Source organism: Chroicocephalus ridibundus, chromosome 3 (genome assembly GCF_963924245.1).
Source record: "Chroicocephalus ridibundus chromosome 3, bChrRid1.1, whole genome shotgun sequence".
NCBI classification, from domain to species: Eukaryota; Metazoa; Chordata; class Aves; order Charadriiformes; family Laridae; genus Chroicocephalus; species Chroicocephalus ridibundus.
In genome coordinates this window covers 79885891-79905334 of record NC_086286.1, presented here as the reverse complement: position 1 = coordinate 79905334, position 19444 = coordinate 79885891, and the positions used below count along the sequence as shown (strand labels likewise).

The following is a 19444-nucleotide window of genomic DNA, read 5'->3' as shown; positions in this document are numbered from 1 at the left end:
TTTTGGTAAACTTTGTTTTGTTTTGCCAGCAGTGAGTATGTCAAAGGATAAATATAAAAGTGAACATTAGCTGGCCCAGAAGACTCCTAGCAGCCTTTCATATAAAAGCCTTTTTAAACTCTAATTCTAGCTGTAATTGACAGCACTCAGACATTTGATTAACTAATGCCTATGGAGTGACCTCAATCACAAATTCTGTCACCAAGAAATGGGTCCTGATCACAAGCAACCTTGATGCTGCCTGGGTAGCAGAAGCTGGATGAAGAGAGCTGAACCCCTCACCACCCCTGGAAGAAAGCAGCCAACTCCAGATACAGTTTGGATAACGTCGGCATGGGAGTACCGACAAAATACCCGAATCCAGCTCTGTCGATCATGCTCTGTCGATCATCATTTCCTATGGGGCATTAAAAACACATTAAGGGAAATACGAATGAAAACTGTGTCTTAAAACCATTCGCAAAACCAGGAAGGAGTAGAAGTCAGAGACTTTTCAATGTAAGACTTCAGCCACAGCTTGTAAGGAAGCCTTTGTTTTATTTCCATACCATGGCAGCTCTTTCTTAGCCATCTGCTGTTGCACAAAACGATCGAGAAGTCTGAACCACTTACATCAAACTTTAGTTCAGTTCTCAATGGGCAAATAATCCACAGAAACACAGGGAAATATTTTTAAACAGCATTTTAAATTAGCTAGCTCAAGAACTTGTATTTTACATAAATAAAATTCAATGCAACTATGAATCTCTCTACCAGTAGCAAAACATCTTGCACATGGTTCACATCAGCCTTCAACAGATGCATTCCTGCTTGCTGAACATGACAGGGCATGCTTTATTGGTCTATTAATACGTGTCTTCACTGCTTTTGAAGGAACAACGGTGTCTGCAAATGGGTCAATAAAGCATGCCACCGACTACCTAATACTTTTACTGTAACACTGTAAAAGAAGCAACACAAGATTAAAAAAAAAGTTTGAAAAATTATAATAAATTTAAATATCTCTCCACATCTGTTACTTTTAAACCTCTCTGGAAAAGCTTAGTATTTAAAAGAACAAAAGCAGTAAACAAATAGCATTGGCCTTCTTTCTAGCTATGCTCTTTTTTTTTTTCCCCTCTGACACATTTACCCATTCTTTTCACAGATGCTCTTTACTCAAATTCCATATTTTATCCTCCCCTTTTGTCTTGCAACAGAGACATTTGTTTTTTAAAAAAAAAAAAAAAAGTGAAAGCTCTGACTGCTGCCCTGCTAAAAGGTTGTTTACATGACTCAAAGTACATTTCACTTACCTCCTGTGGTAAAATTTATAAGCATATCCTTTACTTATAACATAGACTCATAGTTGTTCAGTTGATGGACATGTGCGAGATCCAAAACATTACTCCTCAAAGCAGGACTGGTGACTAAACATCAAACACGAATAGGTACAACTCCCCCCACATAGTCTGTATTTTGCTGGAGAATCACCAATTATTTTTGTTAAAAACCCCTATATTTGTTCTAAAATAAATATTCACTAATCCACTATTTGGCACAATGAGTACTTGCCACTAATGTAATTCTTTTTTCAACTTGTTTCATATATTAGTTTGACACAATTTCCACACAATTGCATTGAAAATTTCACCTAACAGTCTTCCAGCCACCAGTGCAACATGTTGGAAATGGTCTTGTCTGACATAACAGTCCCATTCTGACACTAAAAATGAGTTTTGGTAATGCGCGTTGAGCATCAGCTACATATTCTGGAAGTGAGGAAAACAACAACTCAGGGCAGCTTCCCATGAAAATCTGGAACACTTCAAGATGACAAGAATGGTCTGGCAGGTAAAGCTCAAGAACCAACATACTCAAGTCCTGCTCTTCATTCTCTTTGACCTTCAGCTTCCCTGTATCTCTCGTCCCCGTTCCATGAACTGACAGGGATGTTAAGGCATTCTTCACTAGTATTTATTAAATCATCTGGAATATTAAGACAGAGGGTTTCTAAAAGCGTGACAGTATCCTGTGAGTTAGCAAACACTTTTAGAAGCCTTCAGTTTCCTAAAAGTAGGAAACAGAGACTCAGTGCAACGTTTTTCTGTTAAGAATAGATACCACGATCATGACTGAAGGCCAGATTAGACAACTTTCATCTTTGCACTCACTGAAAGCACAATTTTTTACTCCCAAATTAGACCTAGATTTTGGGAAGAAAGACAGGAACCGTGAATCGTGTCCTTCACTCACAGAATTTTGAGTTGCGAGGGGATTTGGCACACCAAGCTGCAAAGGTTTATCACATCACCCCTTTCTGCTCCAGCTTACAGTCCGAAATATTAGCTTAAGCCAGTAATGCAATGTCTTAAACCACAGCAGCTATTTGCTGCTTTGAACATGAGTGGCAGCCCTAACCTTCAGGCTGTCTTTGCAACCAAAGCCTACACTTTGCAGTTTGGATTGTCACTTCAAATAAAGACGAAAAGTTAAATACTATCTTTATTTTCCCCCGTTTCACACAGACCTAATGGACTCACTATGCAGACAAGATGAAGAATGACCAAAGAGAATGTACTAAAATGGGATGGCTGTAGGATTGCATGTGGTTTTACAGAGAAAAAAATGTGGTAATGAGAGCTGTCAAATAATTATATCCATTATATGTCTTCAGGAGTAAATAAGGTCAGTCTTGTTAGGTCAAATGATTCTTTCAATTTTCTTACTGGGTCATCCAAATGAATCAAACTGCAACTTTTTTTGGGGCTAAACGTGAACTCAGGGTCTCAGAGGAGAAAGGTGAATTTTGCAGAGTTATTTTTGTCTAAAATAAAAGATAAAACCATCTAGGTAGACATCTAGCAAAGCTCAAAACAACTTGGTGCTAAATTAGTGTATTTTATGGTACTGAGGAGCTTTATAACAACTGCATTAAAGACATTTAACGTATGAAGTACATTTTTCCTGCCTCAAAAAACAAAAAAAAAAAAAAGGTGAGAAGATATCCTTCTGCTTTTCCAAATTTGAGACATACCCAGCAATGAAAATGCCATTACTAACATCCCAATGCCCTATTCTTAAAAAGAAATAAAGTTTGACATTTGAGATTTAGTTGCAGAGTAGATTAAAGCATTTGTCTTACCTCTAGGAAAGGTAGTTCACATTTTTGTTTCAGTCAAATTGCAATTAGGGATGGAGGCAAGATGCACAAAGGATACAAATAAGATAGAGCAACAACTGATCTAGTCCATTTGGCAATCTTTGCTGAAGAGGCGTTCAGAACGGGAATGGGACACTGCCTCAGAAGAACAGTGTGAGGAAAGCAGCAGGGATGTGTCTCATACACAGCATGGAACCAAATTTCTCCGAGGACAAGATAAAAAAATAATTAAAGTCGATTCCACACTTGTTTGTTCTAGGTCTCATCAGAAGCCATGCACTACCCATTAAAAAGACTAAACTTCAGACACTACCATGTAATTTTCAGTATCTCTTATGCCACCATACTAATTGTGTTTTGAGTTAACTGGGCTCCCCTTAGGAAGGGTATACTGTACTTTCAACTCTCCTTAGACAGAAAAAGTCACTGAAACAAAATAAGTCTTTGTGATTTGTGATTGGGCCAGGGGAGTGTAAACACCGCGCAGCTGTGCTTAGTTTATCTCACACTTCCCTTGCAATCTACACGTGTGGAGTGCTTCAGTAATGCAACAGAAAACAAACAGAGAAAGAAAGACCAAGAAAAAGAAGATTAAGACCTTCTGCAGTGGCAGGAACCCAAAAGAGTCCGCAACATTTCTCATTTATGCAGGGGCCATGGTTAAAATAAAATGCAGTTTCATTGCTGAGGTGAACTTGTAGAGCTTTGCTTCTAACACACAAAAGAGTAGTGTTAAATGTGATGCTTCTGGAATCTACCTGTATTTAGAAACCTGCTTGAATATAAAAAAAATCCCTAATAAAAAATTAAACATTCTTTACAAAAATCTCAAATATGTCATCTATTTTTAGCACGTAACCCTGAGCACAGTAGGCTGCAGCCTGTTTATCCATGGGTTAAACTCAGCAGATGCAGAAGGACGCCAAGTTCTCAACATCGCATTGCTGCCACGCTTCCACCCCGGGTCCCCTCCTGAGAGGTGCCAGAGGACGTCTCTGCCATGCCACCTGGCGAGTCCGTGGCCCCAGGCGTCTCCCGAGCGTGCCATTATCGCTTTCCTGCTAGAGGCTCTCGCATCCTCCAAGGGGAGAGCTCAGCTCATCAGCATGATCGCTTCCTACCTAACTGGTTTCAATCAAAATGAGAGGGATAAGCTTAAATGAGGTTAGTTGTAGTAACATGTCTTCGCTGCTGCAGAGCAGGAGAGACAGATACTGACCAATGGAGCCACTGGGTGCAGCAGCACCCTCCTCTCCAGGGCCCAGCCACGGTTAGCTGGTGGCTCATCCACAGCTTGATAGTCTCTGCTTGCCCACTCTGGGTTGGCTGGTGCAAGGTCATCAGTGCAGGTATCTCCGGTAGCGGTAACCCATGCAATCAGCGCTTCCACTAAGGTATTAATTTTGCTGCATACTACAACACGGCAATAGTAAACCAGAGCTGCAATCTAAATACACAACCACAACATGGCAATAGTAAACCAGAGCTGCAATCTAAATACACAACAAATATAAATGAATTCATGTATTTCTGCAATCTTCAAGCCATTTCACCTACTGAATATTAAGATTCAGGTCTCTGAGGCAAACTAGGCACATGAGACAATGTTACTATAAGTAAATCTATCTACCTCGGTGGGTTTCAAGATAGATATTCACAAATACACACCGCTCATCATTCCCATACAGTGAAAACTTGCTATCATAAAACCTGTAGAGGTCATGGCAACTTTGAATTATCATTTTTTTGCATGTGTTAAGATACAGCCATAGCAAATGAAAGAAAGAACTCTTTTTTTGCTCCGACACCCTGCCCAAGCAAGCCTACTTCAAGAAGCGTCTCTACAAGTTTGCTTAAATACCCTAGTAAAGACAAAAATACCTAGATCTAATTTGACCAATTTTCATCACAATTCTTGCCAAACAATAGCACAGCACATCCGTAATTGCCCTTGAAGAAATACAAGACTATTTTGTGTGAAGGACTGGCAGCCGCTGTCTTTGCCCATGCTGACTCCTGTAACCTGTGCATGGTGATTTTTGGAGGAGAAGAGTACAGTGCTACACTCCTACTGATTCAGGACAAAACTCATGGTTATACGATCAAAAGGTGAACACTCAGAAGGAGAAAGGACCTGATGTAAACTTGGAATGAAGCATTTTGTACAAGTCTTTGGGTTTGGAAATGAGAGATTTAACATGAAAATATTAATGATGTTGACAACATTGTAATAAATGCCTCTAACAGAACCTTGACTAGAAAACTCTGAAACTGTTTGGAAAGCCCATAGCAAGACAAGTTTAGAGCTCCTAGTAATGACACATGATACTATTTTATTAGGCACTCACAGAAATAAAATAGTCCCCCCTCGAGCATTTCCAGAAACCTCCATCAGAGTTCAGGTGTCATAACGATGTTATTGCTAACACTCACTAGGACTGCAGCTAATTCTCTTCCTCCCTTCTCCCTCCTCCTTTTAAACAGATGAGAAAGTCAACACATTCATTGTAGTCACATTAATATCACCAAACTTCTTGGGTATGTAAAACTACTGAAATTCTTACCTCGGATGACTTTGAGTTTTCATAATATATACCTTGAACTAAGTCACCAATAGCACTTGAAATGAGTTCCACAACCTGTAAAAGACGAGGAGAAAAAGCCTTACATCTTTAATTATCAACAAGTTTACTAACAACATTTCCAGAGACAAGTGGTCATAACTATCCTTGCAGAAAGCTAGTTGTGAAAGACTGCAGGATTTACACGTATATATATCCTGCACAAGCACGATCCCGTCTCTCTGCTAAAACCTCTACTACAGTAACTCTTCTATCAAAGTTTTAAGTTAGTATAAATGAAAAACAAGACTTTTTTTTTCCTGAAGTGTGAACTATGGAGTGTATTCTCACAAGGACGTTCACAGAACTAATAAATCCCAGTTCATGAATATGAGACAGTACCTCATCTGGGCTTTGTTTTGTTTTGTTTTTTTCCTGCCAAGTAAATACTTCACAATACCTCTCAATGGGAGCTGTTAAAATTCTAATCTTCGTGGCTAATACAGAAAAGTCAGAATCCATAGAAAGGTAACCTTTCAAATGTGATCATTTGGTATTCGGGTGCCCTGGGAATGCACTGTGGATGTATTTAGTGCATGGCCTGAGGCTCAGCTGTACCACATACACTGAAAGTCTGCAACACGGGAATGTTTAAATCAGATTTATCAATCTGTATTATCTTCAGGGTTCAGACTTTTTATTTTATTCAAGCAAAGCCTAAAAATCTGAACTTGATCCAGAATGTAAAACAAGCAGTCCACGGTCTCCCTGGAACTACTGTACAATTTAGTGTCGTGCACATGAACTGTCTTAATTGGAACAAAATACTCAGATTTATTGTAAAATTAAATACAGGCATTTCAAATAAGCACACCTTAAGGCTACCCCTTTAGTTGCTCACAAAGTTTTACCTTCTTGAATGTTTAATTTCCTATGCATATGAGTCTATATCTGATCCCTCTTTATGCTTCCTACAATTCAACGCAGTTCTTATTGAATTAAAAGATTTAGTTTCAATTTTTATCATTCTTGTAACTGAAGACAAGAAGTCAAACGATAAAACCCCTGACAGAAAGATATTTTAACATTTAGGCATGCTTTATTTGATAATAAAAACACATTTGTATGCTAGTTTTGAGTACTAGCAGAAAGGTTGTATGTTTTCTTTTTTTTTAAACACTGGTTCATATACATATTCATATACACAGAGCAAGCGCTAACTTTAGAAATGGTGCTGATTAAAAGTCATGTTTTTTCTTGCAATGCATATGGGTTAATTTGCAAGACCTATAAAAACAGCCTAAAAAAAATTAAAAAAAATTACGTTGCCCTTTAGGAAACTAGATACCGAAGAAATATTGTAGCAATAAGAGCTGCAGAGGAACTGAAAGGACAATGATCCTACAGTGTTACCAGATGTGTTGAGTTATTTAAGTGGGGAACAGAGAAAATGAGGGGCTTTTTTTTTTTTCCATCTCCCTGCCCACCCACCCCCCCTTTTTTTTTTTTTTTTTTTTTTTTTTAAGGTATCAGATAAGCCCTATTCCCAAATCCAGGAGGATTGAGTATCGCCAATAGGTCTATGAAAGTCTGTAACTAAATGCCCAGGATCAGATTGAATTACAGTTTATACAAGCAACATCCCAAGATTCTTCTGATGGCTAGGACACATAATACAGATCAATCACTCACTAAAAAATGTTATGGTTTGTGAAATGGTCTGAGCTCAGAGACCTACACTGGTAATACGAAGAGGAATTTACAAAGACACTGAGTCCGACTCTAAATGTCAAAGTGATAGTATGAACTTTTAACAATGCATCTGGCTCTGGATAACTAGACCTTTTCCTCTCTCGCCTGAAACTCTAGACTGAGCAGGACCCTGTTTTGGGGTTTCTTTTTTCCATCTCTCCTCTCTCTTTTTAGTGCAACTCTACTCTCAAAGGCAATTCTGACTGACTTAAAACAATCTTGGTGAAACATTTGTGAACAATTGTACCCCTTCCTCTTATAGTTTATAAAACATCTTAGGAGAATTACACATCCACTATTTAGAAGAATCCACATATGAAATACCATTAGGCCTTTAGTGACATATTGAACACTATATGTTAGTGAGAATTTAGTATTAATATTACTTCCCTTCTTTCTAAATGTCTCCTCTTTTTTTTTTTTTAAACAATATTTTTCTGGGGTAAATGCAAGGCCATATAGATCACTACCAGGAATGAAATTCCAGTTTCAGGAGCACAGTGGGATACTTGCATGGGGCTCTGTTACTTCATCAACCCTTAATCCGATCTATGAAAAGCATCTGCTGCATAACATCAGTGGCCTGGGGTCCTGAGCACTGGGGAAAGCAATGAGAAATGAGGAAACCAGGTAATTTTCCTCTGTATCCCAAGCTGACATAGAGGAAGAAAAATTATTACAGATTCAGTAGTATTCACGCAGTCAATGATACATTGACTAGTTCTTATGCAGCACTTTTCATCAGAAAAATTTGAAAGCAATCAACACCCCCTGTGAAATTTATTCCTTCCTGTTTTATGTAAGGGGAAAACAGTGATAGGGAACTGATTTTTCCTAAAATGATGCAGCATGCCAGTGGAAGAGCAGAAAACAGTATACAAGTCATCTCTATTCTCATCGGTGCCTTTACGCCTGACCAGTGCCCCGTTCCACTCGCTCATGCTTCTGATAAGCAAGTTTGAAGAACAGGAAAGGTAGATGAAAAAATCAAGTGCTCTCAACTGCTTTTCTTCTCTTCTCCTTTGAAGGTTGAGCCCCATTTTAAACAAGTTCAAAGATGGGGAAAGAGAAGAAAGGATTGCCAGAATTAGTGCTTGAAAACAGCAGTGTCTCAAAAAGAGACCAAAGGCAGCCTATTCATAATCTCTCTTCCCACTATTTTTCCACCCCTCTACAAATTTTTTGAGAAGCCTGGTCCCTCTCAGGTACTCAAGATGAGCAGGAATAATGTCATATTGAGAGAAAACAAACTTCCACTCTATTTTTCATTTTCCACTCTGCATCAGCATCTTCCAAAGTGCTGTGTTTTCTGCTCCCCCGGAGCATCTGCAGGGCTAGGACCAGCCCAGGGGATGACCCGTTCCTTGCAGGTGACAAGTGGAATCACATGCAAATAATTTCACGCTCCTTAAACACATGTTCTTCAACAGTTCTTCCAGGGTTTTTTTGGTGTCCCACCCCCCAGGAGGTATTACTTCAACACCTTTTGTCAAGATGTGATCTCTTCTGCTTTTAAAAGGTCAACACAAAGGCCATCAATTCACAATGAAAACAGGGAAGAGATGGAGTGTTAAAGCTAAAATCTCTCCTACTATTTAGGCAGACTAAGTGTTTAACATGATGGAAGTTCTGGACACAAGCATGTGATGCCTGATTCCATAGCAAGATAGAGCTCATGCTCTGACCTCTCTGACTTATGCAAATAGGAAATAGTCCAGAAGCCTGTGCTACGTTTCAACGCCAGAACAGCTCTGTAGGTTTGAAGATGAGAAGTTTGGTGAAACTTAATTTGCCCTTTTCTGGTATAGTAACTTATTTGTCAAAAATGCACAGCTTTAGCCCTTCAAGATTTTCTCAATGTTGATTGAAGAAATAAAACAAAGCAGTGGTAGTTTTCTTACCAGTTCAGAAAATTACTCGGGACGTTCAACTAGCCACACATTGAATTTCCTCCCTCCTTTTCCTAAACTCAGACTAAATCTTTCAGGTAGTTTACTCAGGACCCATCTGCAAGACACTTCAGGGTTCAGAATTCCCAAAGCGTTCTGCGTACAAGACAACACAGAAGAGGGCCATGTGTTCACTGTCACGGGTACAGTGGCCTGGTTCTTGCCTACAGTTGCCCGCCCTGGGAAATCCAGCTCCGTCTATAAAAAATAGCCATGTATTTTAATTAAAGTGAAACTTTAAAGCTAGAAGGAAATCACAGAATATAAGATATTTTGGTAAAATGCTTTCTTTGCAGTTAGAGGATATGATTCAGATTGCTTCAAGCACAGTAATAAGAATGGATTCTGGGCCCCACTCATCCTTCATGAGATTTCTAAACACCCTGTATGAAAAGACGACATTGCTGCCATCAGTTTAGCAACTCAAGCACTTTGTTCCCTTTACTTGTCTTCGAAATATTTTGTTTAAAGTTCACTGCAACATAACACTGCATATGTATTTTTTGCTGTTTCTCATACTATTTTTAAAAAAAAGGAATGAATTTGAGCTCCATTCAATGTGTGGTGGTTTTATTTTAAATTCAGCAGTTGAAATGGAATTGATTACACAGACCACTATTTCAGAGTAGTAATACAGTGTGTCTCCAGACTCTACCAGATATTTTCAAGGGGAACATCAGGGAAAGCACGAAGCTCTTGCGGGAAGACAGGAAACGGCACTAGGAAGAACACAGCAATGGATATATCTTTGTTTCTCATCCTTCCCGATTTCTATTTGACAAACATCCTTAGCTTTGCCAATTCCTTTCAAGAAAGACCACAAGTAATTTCTTCCTTTCTTAGTCTTTCTCTTTCTGTCTCTTTGGGCTGCTGGTCTTGAAACAATATCCTTTCCTCACACAGCTGCTATGACAGACCCTACTCCACGCTGCTGATGCGTAGACTTGAAAACGTAGCAAGATTTCTCCATAGAAGTAAAGAAGAAAATTAGACAGTCAGGAAACATTAAATATACAGATAAAAGTTTCTTCGACTTGCATTTGACTCCCCCTCTCCCCCCCCCCCCCCCCAACAATTGTTAATTTTTGGAAATATTTCCACATCTAAAAATTCTGTGGAAAGTTATTAAAATTAAATATTCTCCTGCATTTGACACAGAAACATTGTAGCGCTAGAAAGCTAAAGACAAAACTCAGTAAACAGCTGAAATTGGATTTTGATTGTTCAATAATACCTAAAAAAAAAAAAAAGGGAGCAAAAACTCTAAGGAGTTCCAAGAACACTGGAATTCAATTTTCTTTCCTGGTAATCTCCTTAAACATCATTAGTCATACAGGTAACTAAGTGTGCCAGCCTGCAGAATTGTTTTTTAACGTAATGTTTATTGAATCCTATTGGATTTACTATTTGAGAGTATCTTGAGCTTTACTATTTTTAAGCTGTCTCTCTCTCAGTTGAAACACACAGGAAAGACTACTCACAGTGATTTGCTTTCTAGCAAGTTTTAAATTCTCTTGGAAAACGCATTTATGGTTTTCTTCACTCTGTTAATGACGAATTAGTAGCAAAATACAGCGTGCAATGTAAACACATCACCCAAATGCACTACTTGATAAAAAGGTACTTCCTAGACATAAAAAAAAATCTTTCAAAATAATCAGCTGCAGTCAATTTAAATATTGTTGGTATTGTCAGATATCTACCTAAGGTCAGTCTACCTTAAGGATTTTCAACAGTGTTAAGTTACCTTTTTATGCCGATGCAACACTACCCACAGAAGAGACTTGCACTAATATAAAGACTTTCAGTGCATAATTCAGTCATTTTCCTTAACGATAACTTAACCAACAGAAGAAATTTTTTCCCGTCTCTACCTCCACATGGTACCTTACACAGCGTACTAATATCTTTGCAGATCCAATGCAGCAGATCCTTGCTCTGAAGCACTCAATCAGCTGTTGATTGACTCAGTGACTCAGGTTAGAGAAATATGTGATTTCTTCAGCTTGACGCTTTTGGGCAGGGTAATTTCATTACATATCTTTCTTCTATATAAAATGGTGAACAAAGAAGGTATTGCGACTGCAGGGCCCTGTAGCTATAAACCCCTCCTCATCAATAAATGACACGGGAGAGCATGGCTATAAAACACTATTTCTAGTCATGCTGGTACAAACAACCATTAAACTGGGAGATGTTCACTAATGAATTGCGGATTAAACTGAATTAAAAAAAGCTGACCAGCTCCAAGTAGAGAGAAATTATACCTGCAAGTTGTATTAACTATTTTGCCTCGACTGTATCCAAATAAACGTGAATCAGAAGTAATACCATTTAGCATCTGACAGATGGAATCAAATAAATGAAGCTGCAAATGTTTGCTAAAACTATCAAATCAACAACCCACTGTATCAGGAGCAGCAGCAACCAGATTCTAGACTCCAAGGGAAATGCTGCTGAATTTCTAAACACTAATATTAACCAGTACTTCCAGTCCATCCAAAAATTCAATCTTCTTGCTAGCCAACAAGATGTGAAATACCGCAGTACAATTAACTCATCTACATTACTGCTATAATTTTATGCACTATACTGTATTATTGCACTGAAGCCACTCCAGATGTAAAGGAACTTTTACTAAAAGTTTGACCCTGGGAAGGTTCATTTTAAAGATGAACTTTATTGCAGTGCAAAGAGAGGGGAGGATAATCTATCACCCTATTTACAAGACACATATTTTAACCTCTCTTCGTAGTACAACTTGTGTAAACACCTGCTGGGAAGGAATGAAGAAGAGGGAGCCAAATTCTTGTCACTCCCACTGACAGGACGAGGCAATGGGCACAAATTATAGCATGAAATTCCATCTGGACAGATGTAAACACTTCACCGTGAGGGCATCAAACAATGGAACAGGTTCCTCAAAGGGGTTGTGAAGTCTCCATCTGCGGAGATATTCAACAGCCATCTGGACACGGTCCTGGGTAACCTGCTATAGCTGACCCTGCTCGAGCAGAGGGTTTGGACTAGATCATCTCAAGAGCTCCCTTCTAACCTCAGCCATTCTGTGACACTAGCAGCTGGTGGAGGAGGACCACAGTTGATTTTGCATGCTCACATCTGCAACACCATAACTTTTCTCCTCTTAGAAATAGTAAAACCAAGGCTACAAAGCTGGTGCCCAATACTCTCTTAGGGAAAGGTTAAGTTTACTGGGAACAGATATACCTACTACAAATAGTTAAATTCTTGGGAGACTAAGAAAAGCCATTGAGACAAATTTTAGATTCTTATCACTATTGCTAACAGCTTTGGATTGCAACTGAATCCTCACAAAAATCTATTTTCACACTTTAAAAGTGTATTCTCTGTTGAAGGTGTACTCCAGGTGGACAGCTGACTAAATACTAACCACTGTGACCTCCATCCCTTCTGCAATTTGTTTATTAACCACCTTGTCACAAAAATCCACTTCTAGAACCAAATATGTCCTAAGATCCCACCCACCCAAAGATGGATGTTAATATGTATTAAGTCCTCACTCAGAAAAAGAAAAAAAAAAAAAGAAAAAAAAAGGCTGTTTGAGATAATATTGTTCAGACAGTATTTCACCAGAAACAGATTTGATCACTTTTCATCCTACTACGCACTCTCAATATAAATCTTATTATGTTTAGGAAACAGACTTTAAATAAAGCCAAGAAAACAGACCTTGTGATCTTCCACTGCTTCAGCTATAAAAAGAATGAAGTTGGCATCACAAATGTCGCTCATGGAGGACATCACCTTCTGCAGCTTTATGACCATTAATTTTCATTTCATAATTTGTGTATGAACTAAAGCTATTTAGCAAAGAATTTCCCTGTGATAATTATTCACGGCTGTGACAGGAAGAGCTGTAATGAACATCTCTGCTTTGAGAAACATGGACAGTGGCAATACCTATTCTAAGTAGGTGGTGAATGAAGCCGCAGAACTGCTGGCTCTTGAGAGTCCTTTCTCACAGTGTGCATTTCATGCAGAATAAAACATCACATACCCACAAGTTTTTGTTACTTCAATTTCTTAGAATAAATTTTGTTTTCTTTTGAATATCCATTTCCTACATATTCTGGCAGAGAACAACATCTTGGATAGAGTTTCTTGTAACAGTTAAGGAAATATCAAACATAGGCACTTTTTAATGCTTGCCTCAAATCTTTGAAAGGCAATTTATTCTCCAAAAAGTGTGTGGGGGAGGTTGCTTTTTAAAAAAAGATATAATAAGAACTTTTCTTCTCTAATTTAGCCTTAACATACAATGAAATTGATTTTTTTTTATATATATGTGTGTGTATATATATATACACACACACAATATGCATGTATCTCAAAGCCTGCAAATATTTGCAATTTGACTTCACCACTAGACAGCTGCCAATTCAGTGTCATATACATTAAGGGAGCAAACAACAGAGGGACAGACGCTGCTACCCCAGCTATCCAGAACGCATTTCCCAGGTATAGCAATCACCACGAGATCTTGGATGACTTCTGACTTTCCTCTCAATGAAATCAGCTTTTTTTCAGTTTCTTCCAATTAGTTTTCACTTTCTTCTTCACTGATGCTCAACAACCATCTCTGAAAAGCCCCCTCTCTTTCATGTATAGATAGCATATTAATATTTTCCACACCATTCTGTTAATTAGAACAAGGCATAAACAAGTTCTATGAGCAAAAGAGCTACTTAACCAGGTGTTAGAAGTAGCTGTGTGCTTTACCTCTGAGGAAAAAGGGAATAATAACGTGTACTTGGTTCAGGAACTCAAGCGGTAAACATTGACTTTGGTCTGCTGGGCAGACCTGAGAAGCAGAAAGACATGTCCAATTGGTACTACGAGGAAGACAAATTCAGATGCAAGTTGAGGAAATTGTTAGTAAGATGATTCAGAGGCCAGAACATTAAATGTTCTGTGCAAAACTATGCAAACCAGTATGAGAATCTTCAGTATTCTATTGAAAAATTATCAGAACTGAGTAGATAACTTTTTCCTGAGAATGACAACATTTTCCTCAGTCAACATAGCATTGGGACAGAATCTCAAACACTCACAATTCTGTTCTTGATAGCTCCATGCCTCAATGCTTTCAAAATATTCCTGCAGTTTATTTTTGGGAAAGAGCTTCAATCTTAGACTTGATGATTCATAGTGATACCTATGACCACGAATTTTGGTATCAGCCTCCATTCTCAGTCCTTTCATGTTCTGCAGCAGTCATTCTGCTACAAGGCACTGGTTATAAGTCATACATGTCCATAATGAAGTGGTAGAAATCACTTTCCCCCCCCGCCCCTTTTTTCATGCAGAAGTGGGAGGACAGAAAACAGACTGAAATCTAAACATAAAATTTTCCAGCAGTGCCAAGTGCCAAGAACCACAGAAAAATAAACTCTCTCAATACAGACCCATACTAACCCCAGAGGAGTCTAGCTTTGGGAAAGCTTAACATAAGCATTAGCCTTAAAAAACCAGTACAGGTGCAAAAGGCCACTAAGGTAAAGGATGAGACTTATTTGAGGAATGCACCGATTAAGAATCAAAACAAAGTCAAGTGGTTGTAATCTCAAAACTGACGTTCACTGCAAAGCAATACAACTCCTACAGATAAAAAAGGAGACTGTTTCTAACCTATTACCACAATTACAGTTGTCTAATTTTTAGAATTCCAATTAAATTAATAAGTTAATAAGCTGTGTCACCTAATGCTCTAATTTAACTTCTCCAAAAGATTACTTTTCAAACACATAACCGCAGCCATTAAGGTGATGAAATTTTACAAATATTTAATTATATTGCCAGTTACAGTTAGCAAAAGTGGGGCTATAATTTTACTTCTTGAAAACAAAGGCAAACGATGCACTTGCTAAGGAATTGTTCCACTGGCACAAGTATTGAAAGGGGCAATGGGAAAACCACAATGCAATATTTAGGAGATTCAGTAGCATCGTTCTACAATTTTATCATCATCATCACAAGAACTGTTACCTCTAAACACAGCGGAAACGCTAGACAAGAGTTTCAAGGCAGTAGTGTGAGAAAAACTTGATTACCAAGTACTGATTCCAACAGATTTTCATCTTTTATCTCTAACATACAGTATTTTTTTTTCCCCTAATATTCTTTATAATAGTTGATGAAAGTATTTAACGGTCTTTTTGCTACCAAAGGAACTTCACATGACTGTCAACAAAAATTTAGTAAATAAATCTTCTTTATTTACAAATCCAGTGTTTGAGAACATTGTGCAGAAAAAACACGTCCATTAAATGGACATAAAGTTTGTTTGAATTACAATCTTTTATGTTTTACTTTAAGGTAAACTAAAACCAAATTTACATCTCAGAATTGGATGCAAATTAGAAAATTTTGGTGCACCCTAAAAATAACTATTCAAACAAGTAACAGTTTTCTTAAAAATTGATTCAATATTACATGTAAATCACAACGATGTAGTTCTCAGTACTGAAAGTGTGTTTGCATTCTCCAATAGAATCTACGCTTAGTTTTATGCCAATATTGAGTATGTATCTCAATATTTTAAAATACAGAACTGCTTTTTTAGGGTTGCCCAAAGAGGAGCTTTATTCTGTAATAATGAAAGGCTATGTTGTCTTATGTCTTCTCATATTAGGTTAAAGGTGCAAAAACTTTACGATTCTTCCTTGGTTTTTCTTTCATTACCCAGATAAAACAGTGTTCCTTTAGTGTACTTTTCCATAAATCAGTTCATAGCTCTTTAAACTCATCTATATTTTTCAGTAGTGTCTGGTTTTGAGACACTTCCCTTTGACACTCTAAAACAGTAAATTAGAATAAAAATACTCACCAATGCAGACACTATCCTACTCCCTATCTAGTCCAGCACGCCACCATCAAACAGTGCCTCAAGAGAAGGTACAGCAAGACAGACACGATAATGTACTTCAGAAAAGCTCTTCATCCTGCTCACTAGAAAAAATTCTGAAGGTTTCTTTTCTTCATATTTTTTTTTTCTCTTGAGAACTCAACTTCACTATCAAACTTCATAACCTGGGTCTCTTAATCCAATCTGATCTCTGTCTCTTACCAAATTTATGCCTCAGCGTCACCTACCTGCTCTGTGAGCTGATTGTTTTAAAGGTACTTATCTCTAACAGCAGCTTATATTGGGGAAGAAAAAGGAAGTAGATAAGTGAGCAGAGGTGAAGAGTTAAGAATAATTAAAAATATATACACAATTTGAAAATGGTTTTATCACCAGCTTTAGTTTTCTATATTAACACTGTAACTGGGAGCAAACAGATTACTTATGGTTCTCATCTTTTCTCCATGATTTTTTCATCCTGCCTTCTCTGATCAATACAGCTACTGAATCTCAGAAGGAAAATCCAGATTAAGGGTCTCTGCTTATTTTATGTAAAATATAACGGAAATATACTTACCGGGTATTTATTCCACCAGAAAAAACAATGAAGAGTAGTTCTTTCAAAACAACTTTCATTGCTCTGCAAATAGCTCATCTCACAACTACGTTTATCAAGAAGCACCTTCTACTCACCTCAAACAAAATGAAAAGCACTGGTCTGAAGGACAGTAATTCGGACCTGTTACAAATCAGTGGCTGCTAATGGCTGCCATTACATAAGCAACAAGACATTTCACAGAATCATAGAATTGTCTAAGTTGGAAGGGACCTTTCAGATCAAGTCCAAATATCAACCTAACACTGCCGAAACCATCGCTAAACGACGTCTCTCAGCACCACGTCTATCTTTTAAATACCCCCAGGGGTGGTGATTCCACCACTTCCCTAGGCAGCCTGTTTCAATGTTCGATAACCCTTTTGGTGAAGAAATTTTTCCTAATATCCATCCTAAACCTCTCCTGGCACAACTTGAGGACATTTCCTCTTGTCTTATCGCTTGTTACTTGGGAGAAGAGACTGAGTCCATTTCTTACAGGATTTTTGATGGTATGTGCTCTTCATGTTCTTTACACTGAGTTTTCAGTTTTGAAGAGAGGACCAGAAAACTGCCACCAATCCTAGGAATCATTTCTTTAGCCAATCCATGATTTTTAACTGTTTTAATACTTAAAATATTTTTTTTTTTAATTTTTTATGTTCTTCTCTTGACATCATTCAGGAAAAGAAAAAGCCTGATACAAGTACTACCTTTCTTACATGACGCTGGAAAATTAAAATTATAGAGTCTAGCTGACTCAATTCTCAAAAATGTCGATTTACATCAAAAGGGCAACTGGCATAATTCCAGAAAGGGAATACTCTCCATATCCTTCACTGGTCAGCAAGGAACTAAGTTGTTCAAGTTGAAAATGGAGCGTTCCCCATAGGGCCACAAATGATGCTACAGTAGTAGAAACCATAGTTCAAGATAAGCAGTTCTTTTACGAAGCACAGTGTACATTCAAGATTGTTGCAATAGGAAGACTTACATGAATAACTTGTTGATGTTTATGCAAACACAAGGCCTATTTTGTAAACAACACATTTATGCCTTTAGGAATACATAAACTTAACATAAGGAAATGCATCCACCACATAAGTACTACATCTGTGCTACTGTTTATTTATAAACAAATAATGCTTAATAGAACAATGCTCTATAATGTGGTCTTCTGGCAGAGCTCTGCATTGACAGACAAGATTCTTAAATTCAATTCCAAGCTTTCAGGCTATAGATTTTGAAGCGCTTCTGTGAACGGTTTAACATTCCAACAAAAGATCACGGAATTATAGTGGAGAAAAATAGAGTCATTCCTAAGATTTCAGAAAGAACTATGGAAAACACTACCGTTACATGTATTTCAGGTTTTTGTTCTAGGTTCTTCTCCCCCACCTCCCCTGCCTTTCTTTTTTCTGGGATTTTATTTTTTCTTTTGGATATGGGGTTTTTTTGTTCCTTTGTTTGTGGTGATTTTTTTTTAAATAAAAAGGGATGCCTTCCTATCTGTTTATGGAGCTACAAGCGATGCGTTTAAAGATTATTTTATAGTTTTCTTTAGTCATCAGCACATTACAGTAGGCATTGCACCAAAACGCATCATTTAATTCATCTGAAGATTTATGGATCAAAAGTGGTCACAATTACATCTTTTATGCACCCTCTCCAAAGTTTCATAAGACAACTGATGATATCCTGGGCTACATTAAAAGCAGTGTGGCCAGCCAGTCAAGGGAGGTGATTCTGCCCCTCTACTCCGCTCTCATGAGACCCCACCTGGAGTGCTGCAACCAACTCTGGAGTCCCCTACATAAGAAGGACATGGACCTGTTGGAGCGAGTCCAGAGGAGGGCCACAAAAATGATCAGAGGGCTGGAGTACCTCTCCTATAAAGACAGGTTCAGCCTGGAGAAGAGAAGGCTCCAGGGAGACCTTATTGCAGCCCTCAGTACCTAAAGGGGGCTTATAAGGAAGATAGGGACAAACTTGTTAACAGGCCCTGTTGTGATAAGACAAGGGGTAATGGTTTTGAACTAAAAGAGAGTAGATTTAGACTAGATATAAGGACAAAATTGTTTACAATGAGAGTGGTGAAACACTGGAACAGGCTGCCCAGGGAGGTGGTAGATGCCCCATCCCTGGAAACATTCAAGGCCAGGTTGGATGGGGCTCTGAACAACCTGATGTAGGTGAAGATGTCCCTGCTCATTGCAGGGAGATTGGACTAGATGACCTTTCAAGGTCCCTTCCAATCCAAATGGTTCTATGATTCTGTGATTTAGATGCTCTAGGAAGCTCCACCTATAATGCTGCACCAGGTTTTTTCCAACTTATCTCTGATATACCCTGCAAAAGCACATGATTTGATAATATTGCGGCCAATATTCACACATCATTTGCATTCAAATGTCCATATGACGTATCTGTCTGACAGGTGACAAAAATGTCAATTAATGTTTGTTACTTTTGCTATGTTTGTATCTGAACGCCACCCTAAAAATATTACGAGAGGTGAAGGCTACTTAAGCAGAAATCAAAGGCAAAACTAACTTTTTT

General features: G+C 38.1%; 1 protein-coding gene across 1 annotated transcript in view; it reads right to left on the bottom strand.

Moving 5' to 3' along the window:
• PDSS2 (decaprenyl diphosphate synthase subunit 2) overlaps positions 1–19444 on the bottom strand; it is a 120771-nt gene that overhangs the window by 21883 nt on the left and 79444 nt on the right. Inside the window, exon 4 of the mRNA XM_063329845.1 lies at positions 5707–5781. Coding sequence (XP_063185915.1) covers positions 5707–5781 — 75 coding nt within the window. The remainder of the gene's footprint in view (positions 1–5706; positions 5782–19444) is intronic.